General features: G+C 33.4%; 1 protein-coding gene across 12 annotated transcripts in view; it reads right to left on the reverse strand.

Annotated features, from left to right (window-relative positions):
- Positions 1-14,170, reverse strand: part of LOC129757913 (extended synaptotagmin-2) — an 85,672-nt gene that overhangs the window by 12,075 nt on the left and 59,427 nt on the right. For 10 of the 12 annotated variants that reach the window (XM_055755297.1, XM_055755298.1, XM_055755299.1 and 7 more), the window contains one exon: positions 13,972-14,069. The exons of 1 other annotated variant lie outside the window; for it this stretch is intronic. In XM_055755297.1, coding sequence (XP_055611272.1) covers positions 13,972-14,069 — 98 coding nt within the window. Of the gene's footprint in view, positions 1-1,361; positions 1,448-13,971; positions 14,070-14,170 lie in introns of all 12 variants that reach the window. One more of the 12 variants, XM_055755302.1, reaches the window with a different exon arrangement.

The following is a 14,170-nucleotide window of genomic DNA, read 5'->3' on the forward strand; positions in this document are numbered from 1 at the left end:
GTAAGTAAACAAAAAGTCTAAAACCATATTTTGAGCTTTAATTTAGCCAAAAAAAAGTCTTCTTTTAATTTTTTTTAAATTTTGATTTGTCCATTTTGATGTTCTTTTCAGTCTAAGTGTTTGTAAGTATTGGTGTGTTTTCGGTCATCGGCTGCTTTCGGGTATGCTCGGCTGCTAGGCGCGTATTGAATACACAGTGGCGCGAATTTGCATCACAGTTTTTTCCTGTGGCTTTGAATATGGTTTTTAAAAATCTAGTTTTTGATGCAACTTAAGGGATTTGAGTAAAAACATATCATAGGCATTTGTAGAAAAAACTTTTCTTCAACGATTACACTCATTTTTCACACAACTTGTATGCGGAATACGTAGCAAATTAGCAATTTGCTTTGGTGGCGCATGATAGATCATGTTCCTACGATCTATCCTACGAAGCTCATCTGATGCTTGCCTATCCGCCTGTTCTTAATTCCTTTACAAAATTCTTCTACCTAGCATTTCATCTCGCCGCACGTGTCAATGAACATACTTAAATGAATAATTTAACTTTTTTTAAATTTACAAATTCGTTTCGCTTTTTAGAAAACACCTTACAAAATAAAAGAAATACAATCAAGTTTGTATGCGGTTCTGACACTTTTGGTTCAAGAGAAACTTGGAAAATAACTTTAAAGCAAGTATAGTAAATTTTGTAAACAGAATTTGAAGAATGTAGATATGTGTACCTAGGTTTTCCAGATTGCAAATGAACGCGTACATTCGCTTGAAAGTAAGTGTCTAAAAGTTATTTCCTTGTTTTCTCTGTTTAAACAGTTATAAATGCACGTTTTATGTACGCTTTCAATTTTTAATAGTTTTTTGGAATTATGTTCCCGAAATTTGCACTTTCTAACGTGTAAGTTTAGCAGAAACCGGTATTCATTAAATACCAGTTTAAGTTATTTGATAAACAAAGTTATAGAAAATACATTTTAATGAGTAGTCAAACCATTCCAATTTTTAAGATGACCATCTAAGTATGAATGTTATGATACAGCATGAAAAGTTGTGAATTCAAAGTTCAGACAAACAACCAAGCATGAGCCAAAGAGAACAGGCGTTAGCTGAAATCAGCATTCTGAAATGTGTGAGTAAAATCGAAATAAAACTTTACAAAACTTTTGCGTTGATTGAAGTTGATTGTGTCGATAGGGTAAAGAAGTGATAATTTAAGAAAGAAAAAAAAGAAACAGAGGTTCGGGAGAATGTACAATGGAGTTTGAAGAAAATAAAAGAAAATTTCACGAGCATGACGTGCCTCGTCTGGTACATTACAGAAGAGGAAAATAAGAAGTAGAAGAAACATTCGTTTGTCTCCGAACCTGCCGAGCGGATCGTGGTCACCGGTTCGATCCCAGTCGAATAATTTTATGCCAATCAAGGTCTGATGCGATACGTCTACGCAGGCCTGACACGCCGGAAATCGGATCGAGGACACGGACGTGCGTTGGCCGTGGTAGTGTTGATGTTGTTTGTTTGATTGTTCGGTTGCGGAAGTTCGTGAGAGTCAAGGGAAAGGCGTCGTCAGCGTCGAAGGTGTGCATATTGTATTGGTTAAAGGATTTTGCAGAAACAAACACGGTTTTTTTTTTTTGTTTTAAGACAATGCACATTGCGGAGAAAAGAAATAGAGAGGGAAAGATATCTTGTTAGCTATCGCCATTGGAGAGGAAGCAATTTTCGGTAAGATTTCATTAATATCAACAGTGTTGCTTTGGATAGTGCTAGTATGTTAGTTTACAATTGTACAGGGTTTCAAGTGATTTAATATATACATTTTTTAGATTAATCTTCTCCGAGTTAATTTGTCTGTTATAAACACTTTCATACTGCATTTATTTTTTAACAGAGGATCAAAAAGTAACATTATCTTTCACTTTCCTTCTTTCTTCTTTTCTCCTGATTCTTACTCATTTCAATTCCTGTTTTAGATTTTTTCTTTCCTATTTATTTCTGAGAATTGATAATTTTTATGAAAAATTCAAAACAAAAGTAAATTAAGGTATTGTACGGCTCAAGCTTCCACGAACCATCTGCCGTCGAGAAAAGGCATCCAACCTTCAGAGACCTACAATGGTTGGCAATCCACTCCGCTTGCAATAGTCTCTTCAGACGCACCTTAAATGCATTTCCTCTGAATTTTTACAATTAAAGCCATCTTGCCTGTCGGCAACTTATGGGATTCGAAACCAAAAATTTTCATACAGATACCGGGAATCGAAACCAGTACGTCTGGGTTATCAGACTCAGCGCTCTTATACAAAAGTAAGTGAAGGTTTCATTATTATTAATTTTAAGAATAGATTTATCGGAGAAAAGTTTTGTCCTTTTTAGTAAGAACATCTAATAATTTTGAAATTTTATAGACGGAGAGAAAGTTAGAAGAAATGAAAGATGGTGAAAATGACCGGTAGAAGTATTATCATCACATACCTACCAAATTTTTGCTCGGCACAGGCCAAACGTGGTTCGCCTCACAAGCGGAAACTTTCAATTTCCATCCGTCTATTTCAAAATTCTTAGATGTTCTTACTAAAAAGGACATCACTTTTTACCGATAAGACCGATAAATTAGTAATCAACATAAATTACGGTGATAAATCTCTTCTTAAAAGTTAAAAACTTTGGCTTAAAAATAAAAAAACACGGCATCAAGTAGTCCACTATCAGACTATTGACCGTGACGTTTTGCAACCCGATCCCGGTTGTAACGAACGCGATGATAACAAACTGAGAAGGCTACGCATCGATAGATTCGTTTCTGAGTTGAAGGGAGCTTATCTGAGCGTTCACACACCATGCTTCTGTTCTGCACTGCAAATTTCCGCTTGTGGGATGAACCACGTTTGGCCTACTTACTAATGTGTGGTGTAGATGCAACTCTATCTGTATTTATCACTGCCAACTATGATGTCATTATAAATTTTATGCTGATACGAAATATTTTTTTTTTAATCCATTTCAACCACGATGTGCTTCGTGTTTCTTGTTCTTCTTAATGCTCAGCTTTATATTCAAAAGGATTCTGAGAAATTACACAAGGCTACAGAACTCACAATCTTCTGAGGTGCAAAGAATTTAAGAGCTAATTTTGATTAATTTGGGTACCCTTAATGCAAATATGCAATTAGTTCTTTTCTCTATCATCTTTTACTTTTTTTTAATAAATTTTTAAAATAGGTCAAAATCATTTAAGAAATTTCAGCACTTCTTTGACAAAACTTAAAAACATTACAAAATATTTTACAATAAAGGTTTTAATTTAATTATAAAATTTCCGCAAGACCGCAAGTAATGTTGACTTTTGCGAAAAAAAAGTTATAGAGTTTTCAATGTCTTCATTCTGTAAAACATGGTATTTTAGCGAATTTTTACAGAAATTCCAAACTAAACCAAATTAAATTAGGATTATTTTTAAGGTAAAATTAAAATAGTTTAGCATGCTTCTACAAATTTGTTAATTCCAATAATACCTTTTTAAACTTTTTTTCAGCAAGGTCAAAAATACTTGTGATGATATCTTATAAATTTTTTGAAAAACTGTAGAATTTAACTTATTTAGATCATTAATAATCAAAATATTTTTTTTTAATATTAAATAGTCAAAAAATCGTTTTTTTTTCTTTCATGTTCGTTCATCAGTAATCAATGATTGAGTTCACTCAAAACTGATACCTTTTTAAACTTATAAACTCCATATCACCGAAACTAGAACTGATAGATAAATTCCGACAAAAGATTCGAGCTCAAGACGTCAAAATTTACCAAATCAATCATAAAAAATAGGTAACAAAATGCTGTTCCCTTGAGTTATCAATTAAATTCTTTAAGTATATTATAAAATGGTAAGCCGTTTTTATTGAAAAAAATTCCTTATGTAATGTTAAAAAAAACTTATCTATTTCATCTTCGTATTTTCAAAATTTTCAAATAAATTAACCATATTTTATAGTATAGCTTTTTATTTTCAATTAAATTTGCCAAACTATAGAAATTTAACATTTTTAATTTTTTGAAACATTTTTAATAAGCTTGTCTATTTTTGCAGTTCTGATTTTTTTTTCTGAAAACATAATCTTGAAAATGTATAAACGTTTCACTTATTTTTAATATTTTAAATCATCTTTTGGAACTGATTATATTTATTTTATATTTCTACGAAAAATTCGAAAAATGATTCGAAGTACCAACTTTAAAGCACTTTAACTTTAAATTTCAATGCACAATGTTAACTATTTATCGTCACTGAATCCTCAAACCGGAGTTTTCGTCAACATCAGCGACGGCGACATCACTGACGACATTTCATCTTTACCAGACATCTATCAAACATCTTTAAAGTGTCGGAACCAAGCAAAAGAAAAGGTTGCCGATTGCAGGGGTTTTTGATGAATATTACATCGTCGCTGGTTAGCAGGGTTGCCAATCACCAGCGCGAAAACTTCTGATTTCAACTGCATTGACGAGATAAAGTACATATTTGCATTATGGAACACTCTAGTCGGTGCCAAAAGCGAAAAAAAAAAAGAAAAATAAAGTATTTGTTTTTTTGTTATACACACCAAAAATTGTACAAGTATACGGAATATAAAACACGATTGATCTTTTTTTTCACAAGTGTAATTCTAAAAAGATGTAGTTTTAAACTCATTTTGATGTATTTTAGTTAGAAAATAAATAAATTGCTGTAGTATAATTCCGTAATGCAAAGTTCAAACGGTCCATTGAATTTATATCATAAATAATGTAAAAGTATACTTGTTCAATTAGATATTACAAGTTAGATCTAAAATTACATTGAAAACTATGTGAAACATAAGAGATGCAATGTTCTTTCGCAGCATAAGTTTATGCACTTTTACTCGAGATGGTGGTTCTTGTTCGATTAGCCAAAAATCTCCCAAAAATCCCCTTTGGAAATCTCTGTTGTATTCCACCCAGGAAAAATTCTTTCGGATTGGTGTAGGTATTAGGTTTGTTCGATCTTCTGGAAAAGATCGATTCCCAAGATTGATTCAGCTAAATGGTTCGAGGATCGATCCACTTAAAAATCAGATCAAAATGATCGATCTCTGCAAGATCGATCTTCTACATTTTTGTAAGAAGTGCTGCATGAGGACTGCTTTATGCTTAAGTAGAAAGTAAAAATGATAGGAAAACTCATACGTTTCAACATCAAATTTATGAGCAATACAAAAAAAATTCAAATTATCTGTATAATAAAGATATTAAAAAAAATGTTTTCAAATTCGACATCAGAATGTTTAACTTTTCGTGACTTTGGTTGAGTATCAGATTGCCAGAATATTTAATAAAAAAAAATTGGGGAAAGTACAGCCGGACTGGTTGCCGGTGTCATTGTAAAAGCTCGGATTTATTCGCTTTATTTGCCAAAAAATGTGTAGTAAAAATGTTTTATTAATGCGACCAAAATGAAATTTTTTGAGCAAGTTTTATAAAAACAATCATAAAAGGTTTTTTGGGAACCTAAACCACGATTTAAAAGCTGCTGATGAGTTTGGATGAACAAAAGTTTTTTTTCTTGATTTTTGTTGAGTAAGTTGAGTTTTTCCTGGGTTTTGACCAAATTTACCCGGAAAATGCCCGGATTTTCGTTTGAAAAATTTGAAATAAAACGGTCGGATTTTTCCAGGTTTTAAGATAAAATAGCCCGAATTTGTCCATCCCGGATACGAGCTGAAATAGTTCTGGCAACCTTAGCGTATTTGTCATACAATAACAGAATAAATATATGCTTTTTCCATACAACATACTTTCAAATTCAAGTTATAAACAAGTTAGATAGCAATAAGTCTAAATATTGTAATTTTATTGATTAAAGCTATTCAACCTTTTCAAGTAAGTTCACTTGGTGAAGTGCTTATTTTGAAAAGTCTACGGATTTTTATTTACGCAGTGTTTTTAACACTATCAATTCAGCCACAGGTCATAGCACAAAGGTAACGTGTTCGTCTATCATCTGTAAGGCTTAAGTTCAATTCTTCAAGCATCCAAATTTTTTAGGTATAATTTTCATTAGAAATTCACAGAAAAGTCAAGTCAAATATTCTAAAATTTAATCGTATTTTACTATTTTCATTAGAAAAATGAAATTTACATAACAAATGCAGTAATATTTCATAAATAAGTTTTAAAATATGAGATTAATAGTGACATCAAAATTCTTAATTTCAAAAGTATGTACAAAATGCAGAAATTCTATAAGTTTTGTGAGAATTTTCAATGTTCTGTGATCTGTGACAGAGATTCTGTAACGAAAATTTGCAAAAGTTTTGAAATTACAGATTATTCTATGATTTCGGCAACCTTGATATGAGACTTGAAAGTATCTATAACAAGTTAAATATTGTGCCGAGTAAAATGTTTCAGAATATTGAAGCTTAATTCAAGGCTGAATAAGCTTTCAAGTGACCGTTCTATGGAACTTTGGATAACTCAAGAATATAGAGGATTTTTATTAATAAATGCAATAACCTTGAAGGTAAAATGTGCAGAAATGAAGAAAAATTCAGCTTCAAAAAGGTCTAGCTGGTAGTTATTGAGTGTTCAACTGATTGTCATGATTTTTATACAACCGGTTTACCATATACAATTCTTATGTAGAACAATAAACAAAAATAATTAATGATTGCTAACTCAGTTTTCTAAAATACCAATAAAAGATTGAGGTTTTGTATAAAAATTTGTGAATTGATTACTTTATTGCAACAAAGAGCTTAAACTGCACTGACTTGAACATTTTCATGAAAAACTTTGAACTAATTTTAATGTTTTGCAAATTTGAGTGGGGAAACCCCACAATTTCTTCGCACTTCGATGGTATTTTTTATGAAAAAATATTCTAGAATAACATGTTTTCAAAATGAAAAATTTCCAGCAAATTCTTTGAGTTTTCAACGAGAAAGGCAAGTTTCCTACACAGTAAACGAAAATTACCGAGTTCGGTTTTTTTTACCGAGATCCTAACATGTGTAAATCGTTAAACTGTTCGGTAATTTTTTCGGTAAAAACAAATCGATTCTTTATTTACCGATGTTCGTTTATTTTTTACCGAAAAAATTACTGAACAGTTTAACGATTTACACATGTTAAGATTTCGGTAAAAAAAAATTACCGAACTCGGTAATTTTCGTTTACTGTGTAGGAAACTTGCCTTTCTCGTTGAAAACTCGAAGAATTTGCTGGAAATTTTTCATTTTGAAAACATGTTATTCTAGAATATTTTTTCATAAAAAAGACCATCGAAGTGCGAAGAAATTGTGGGGTTTCCCCACTCAAATTTTCAAAACATTAAAATTCCGTAATTTCCGTTTACTGTGTAGTAAATTAACAGATTTTTCGTGATTTTGACGTCTCAATTTGTACCAATACTAAATAGAGCAGGGCTGCCTTGGCACTACCTTCTTTAAATATTCCTTGCACTGGCCCGTATAAAATGCTAATTATAAATCATCAGATATATCATCTCCAGCCTAGCCCTGCTCGTGGTAGTGAGTGACCGTTTGTTGTTAAGTGTTTTAAGTAATTTTATTAGTATTTTATAATACAAACGTTGAAAAGGCTTGAAACTTATATCCCTGTGTATTTTTTCACGACAGCTTTCTTCGTCGGTTTTCGTGCATCGATTTCGATCTAAATTTACATGCTCCCAAAATTATATCATTGAAAAATACACCATGATAGAATTTGAGGTCAAAATCTCTGTACCGTTTGCGTGCATCGTTTTCAATCTAAAATTACACGAATTAATCTTACTGTGTACAACAATGCTTGGAATTCCTCATAAAATGATTTTTTGATCCCTATCTTTCTTTGTTCTTAACACTAAACATACCGACACTTTGTATATACCTATTCATACCGCGAGCGGTCAAATGACGGTTTACACTGTTTTCGCAAAAACTTTCTTGTTTCTCAACCGATTTCTTTAAAATTTATAGTTTTGAAAAGCCTATAATGTGACTCAAATATGTTTCTCAGACAGTTTTTAGCTACAATCATTCATTTCAAAGCTATTTTAAGTCCAAAAATTTTTTTATGAAAAAACATGCTTCAGGAAAATTGCTATAAATCAGTTATTTAGTGCTCGAAAAAAATTTCACTTAGTGCATGAGAAAGCTGAAGTTAGAAGCTATATGCTGCACATACGGAAATTTTTATCAAATTTTATTTAAGATCATGCTCACAAAAAATGTAAAAAAGTTGTGTAAATCCCGTACTTTTCAATCAATCAACCGCCAAAGCTGTTCCTGTTACAGTAGAGAAAATTTAAAAAGTGAATTGGAAAGGGGACGTAATTTGTCACATTTTGGCATCTTTAGATTTTGTGAAATACGAAATACATAATTTATGACGAATTTCCAAAGGTAGCTGTTTTTCGAACATTTCATCAATTCGGATTTTTTATACAATTCCTACACCTAAATTCAGCTTTGCACTGGATTTTGAGTATTTTATCGTAAGGTTTAGGCAAAAAATTATATGCAAAAGAAAGAAAATTTCATACCGGTTCTAGTGACGTAACTACATTGGCGGTGCGATACTTTTCAAAAATATAATATATTTCTGAAAGTAAAGCTTAGTTCTTTTAGAAATGGGACACTTTCATTTGCTAATAGCTCGTTTACTAGTTATCGGATATTCAAAATTTTGACAGTATTTTGTTGCCTGCAAAAAGTTCTATTTGACCTATTTTTTTCAAAATTTAAAATTTACGCGTTTTTGAGATATGTACGATGCAAAAGAAAAAGAAAAAAATAATTTTGCACAGTTTCCTTTAAAATTCGTCATTATCAAATTGATAGCTGACAAAACCGTTGATTATTCAAAGAATTACTGAGTTTTTGTGGTGGATAAATATGCAAACACTGTCAATAATGTCCACAAAGTTCAAATCAAGCATTGGAGTGAAGCACATGATCGGCAACAACGGTTAAGGGTCATCAAGGAAGTCAAGTCTCATACCAGCATTTTTAATTTTGAATAAGCGAAAAACTAAGGGTAGATCGCTGAAATGTCCAAAACAATTTTCTCCGATAAGCTGAATGTGTTGCCTAGTGATGACTCATTGAAATCCAACCACAAAAAAACATTTTTTGATAGTTCCAAAGCTCTTAAGCTGTAAAACCGGTACCGAAAAAATAAACGTTAAAAAATGTGGTCAAAAATAATCAAATTTGTTCATTTCGAAACAACTGTATCCACTCAAATGCTTCCAGTTTCTTTTAAAAGAGAAGTATTGGACTGGAAAGTATCAGAAATTGAAGAAGGAGGATGAAGCCACCTAAATTATAAATTTTACGAAGTATAAGTTGGAGAAACTGTTTAATACCATGACTGAATAAAGTGTGCGCCGGCCAATGGGAGATACCAAGAATAACGTAGAAATTTCTTTAACAAAAAACGGTAAATATTTTTTTTCAAATTTTTTCATGAAATATCATAACATTACCTTCATTTTCTTCATAGAAAGTATTTCGTTCAAACGAATGGTTTTTGAGATACACGCATTCGTAACTGTCCCATTTCTAAAAGAACTAAGCTTTAAAACCAGAAAATTTGAGCGAATGCTTGTTGGTTTTTTCGTTTCCTTTCATTCGTCTTCGTGTGCAAAATAGCTTTGAGATATTACCACCCACTGCGCCCGTCTGCCAAGCAAGAATTTGTGCTGACTTCTCAAAATTCAGAAACTCCTTCACTGTTTTATTTATCATATTTTTGCTAAGCATTGCACCGCCAATGCAGTTACACCACTAGAACCGGTATGAAATTAGCTTTCTTTTGCATATAGTTTTATCGCCTAAACCTCACGTTAAAGTACTCAAAATCCAGTGCAAAGCTGAGCTTAGGTGTAGGAATTGTATAAAAAATCCGAATTGATGAAATGTTCGAAAAACAGCTACCTTTGAAAAGTCGTCATAAATTATGTATTTCGTATTTCACAAAATCTAAAGATGCCAAAATGTGACAAATTACGTCCCCTTTCCAATTCACTTTTTAAATTTTCTCTACTGTAACAGGAACAGCTTTGGCGGTTGATTGATTGAACAGTACGGGATTTACACAACTTTTTAACATTTTTTGTGAGCATGATCTTAAATAAAATTTGATAAAAAATTCCGTATGTGCAGCATATAGCTTCTAACTTCAGCTTTCTCATGCACTAAGTGAAATTTTTTTCGAGCACTAAATAACTGATTTATAGCAATTTTCCTGAAGCATGTTTTTTCATAAAAAAATTTTTGGACTTAAAAAAACTTTGAAATGAATGATTGTAGCTGAAAACTTTCTGAGAAACATATTTGAGTCACATTATAGGCTTTTCAAAACTATAAATTTTAAAGAAATCGGTTGAGAAACAAGAAAGTTTTAGCGAAAACAGTGTAAACCGTCATTTGACCGCTCGCGGTATGAATAGGTATACCACATGCGTTATTCGAAAACCACAACACTTAGAAAAAATTTAAAAACGCAAAAATACTTGCATTTTGAGCTTGAGCTTGAGCTTAGATAAACCGTACATTTCAGTAGTTGCTTCTCCGTGATTGACAAGAACCATCAAAATTGTACATAGATCCAAATAAATGGGGCTTGGGATTAGCTTACCATTTTCTGTGTACACGTTTCGAAGGTTCCTTATCTTATATGGTCAATAACGGCGCCGGCCACGTCCTTACGGTTCATCGGGGAAAGGGAAGGATTGTTAGTTCGACTTCCGTTGCTACTAGAGACCGAATACACCTCTAAATCTCCACGGTCGTCACAGGAAGGGTGGTTTGTTAGTGGGGAAGGTAAATTAGATCTGGATTCCCTTTGGGAAGGGATGCGATCAAAGCAAAGTTAAATATTTAATGTTCGTCGCGTCGCACACTATCGAGTTCACCGCGTTTTTATTTAGAGCAAATACATCCTGACGTGGCATTGTCATACACATACAATGTACTTAGCACCGGTGCAACTCACCGAATATTACCGCGCGTTTATGACGAGGAGAGCAAAACGTCCTAACGTGGCATTGTCATACACGTACAATGTACAATTATATCGCGCGCTTAAAATGAGAAGAGCAAATGGTCCTAACGTGGCATTGTCATACACGTACATAGCACAATTTTATCGCGCGCTTAAAATGAGAAGAGCAAAACGTCCTAACGTGGCATTGTCATACACGTATGGCACCGGAGCAACTCACCGAAGATTATCGCGCGCTCAAAACTAGAAGAGCAAAAACGTCCTAACGTGGCATTGTCATACACGTATAACGCACTTGGCGCCGATGAAACTCACCGAAGTTTTTCACGCGTTTAAAACGTGAAGAGCAAGAACGATCTAACGCATTATGCAAACGGGGAGAGAAAGAGGAAAAGATAGGAAAGAAAATACGCATCCGATCGCAGCGCAAGGCAAGCGAGGCGCCTGATGTACACTTTTCCCAAGCAACTGAACGGAGGAGGAAATCACCATTGTAGCCCTCTAGCTTCAGCAGCATTAATACACTTTATTTATTAACACCGACGACCGACCGAACCTAATCACGTCAATTTCCGCCACGTTAACGCACACACATACACACACACACACACACACACACACACACACACACACACACACACACACACACACACACACACACACACACACACACACACACACACACGCACACACACACACACACACACACACACACACACACACACACACACACACACACACACACACACACACACACACACACACACACACACACACACACACACACACACACACACACACACACACACACACATACACACACACACACACACACACACACACACACACACACATACACACACACACACACACACACACACACACACACACACACACACACACACACACACACACACACACACACACACACACACACACACACACACACACACACACACACACACACACACACACACACACACACACACACACACACACACACACACACACACACACACACACACACACACACGCAGAATTATGTTAACTTGATGATGATTGAGGATTTTTGAATTTTGTTTGCGTTTTATGACAAATATGTTTCAATCTCTTTCCCAGTGATTTTTAAGTTCATGTTCCGCTTCGCAGCGAAATAAATTCGAGGCGGGCCGCTTCGGATTTATTTCGCTGCGAAGCGGAAAATGAACAGTAATGAATATTTTTCTTGCTGGGTTACCTTGAAAAACAAATAGTTTTATCATTTTTATCACATATCTTACAGACATTTTAAAAAATCATTCCCTAGATAGCGCTAGCTCAAAAACGAAATTACTCACCAGATGTCGGTAGCACAAGGTACGCGAACCTTTTCTAAACTCTACTAGTGACATCTGTATGTCACTAGCGGATTTTTTTAAAACCACCATGCACTGACACGTCATCACACAACCATTGCAAAATCGAAAAATAAGAATTCTTAAATTACCTGTTATCTGCGACAATTTTACCTATACCTCCATAACCGTCAGTAGCACAAACACTTCAGCCAGGCTCTAAATGAAATTATTTATCAAAAGCACTTATTTAACACCTGAAAATCGGCTTATAAAATCTGATATTAAAAAAACACTTTCAGCTTGAGCCAGGGGTGCCAGCTCTTTTTTTTTCTTAAAAACGCAAAAATACTTGCATTTTGAAAATAAAAATAGTCCTGTCGTTGAATTGGCGAAAAATAAATTATATAAGGCGTAATCATCCTTCAAAGTTTAAAAACCGTCATTTGACCGCCTCCGGTACGTTTAGTGTTAATTTTGTCAACTTGAATTCAATCATCAATTAGGTATGTGCTGAAGTTCAAAATGGTTATTTTATTTCTAATCGAGAATTCATATTTTAAATCGTGATTAAAATTAAATCAAGATTCAATCAAGATATTACAGCGGATTTTTTTAAATCAACCCTTCAATTAAAAATAAAATAAAGAAATGTTATTTAAGATGAATAATGATTAAAAAATATTATCATTTTGCTTACCAAATTTAATCAAAGCTAATTTCTGACCTGATTTTAAATTTATTTTCGAAATCGGATCTAATTTCTTTTTAAATCAGTTTTTTTTTATTTTATGTACTCTATTGCGAACACTGATTCTTGTGTCCGAAGTTAAAATTCTTGTTTTATTCGACATTTGAGTCAGTATTCGTTTTGTGGTGTTTCGGGAATATTGATTTTAAATTTTTATTTAAACTAGACTGTTTGAAATTAATTTCAAGCTAATTTCTAGTTCAGCATAAGGAATAATTTATTAATGACTTACCGTAAAAAATTAACTCATTTAAGAAATCGATATACTTATTTACTGGTTATTTGGCTTATTTTATTGGTATTGCTAAATTTAAATTTGTTTCAGAGTTCTGTTTTTCATTCTCCAAACTTCAAGAAAATTCAAATTCTTTCCATATTCTTCTTTTCAAATTCGAAGGCTTTCAAAAATGTACTGCTTTCCCATTAAAGAATCTGTGTTCCTACAGATATTTTTTTTTATTCACATTAGAACGAAATCGAGTTCAGTTCGAAGCCGATAATCAGTATTTCCCTTAACACTACGATTTTTTAATGTTTGAAAGGTTATCTATAATCACGAGGCCCTCTTACTGAACGAACCCACTATGTCGGAAACAGGTGCTAGTAGGGTCATCTAATTCATGAATTTATTTGCTTGAATGTTAGTTGAAGAATGCTACAGCTTAAAAGGTTTTATGGACTCGCGCCAGGATTATTATGAGAAAATTACAGTGGATAATGTAGCGTTGCGCTCTTCACACGGCTCAGGAATGCGGCATCCCTTTTTTTACTGTTCACGAACATACATAAATGACGAACCCAAAATTGAAACAAAGCAAAGGATTGACAGGCTTAAAACATAAAAACCATCACCACCTGCCAAGATAATCGTCGTTCTGGACACCTGGAAAGCCGGGATCCCAGTCCCAAAGGTTGAGCTCAATTTCCTGACCTAAGGTAGCATTCACCTCTGCCTACGGAACCAAAAAATATATTCAACAGATCCTTCATGAGCATGAACTAAACTAACTTATATAATGGGAAATATTGCCTTGGCAAAACTTTGCTTCGGTAA

The sequence above is a fragment of the Uranotaenia lowii genome, chromosome 3 (genome assembly GCF_029784155.1).
Source record: "Uranotaenia lowii strain MFRU-FL chromosome 3, ASM2978415v1, whole genome shotgun sequence".
Taxonomy (NCBI): domain Eukaryota; kingdom Metazoa; phylum Arthropoda; class Insecta; order Diptera; family Culicidae; genus Uranotaenia; species Uranotaenia lowii.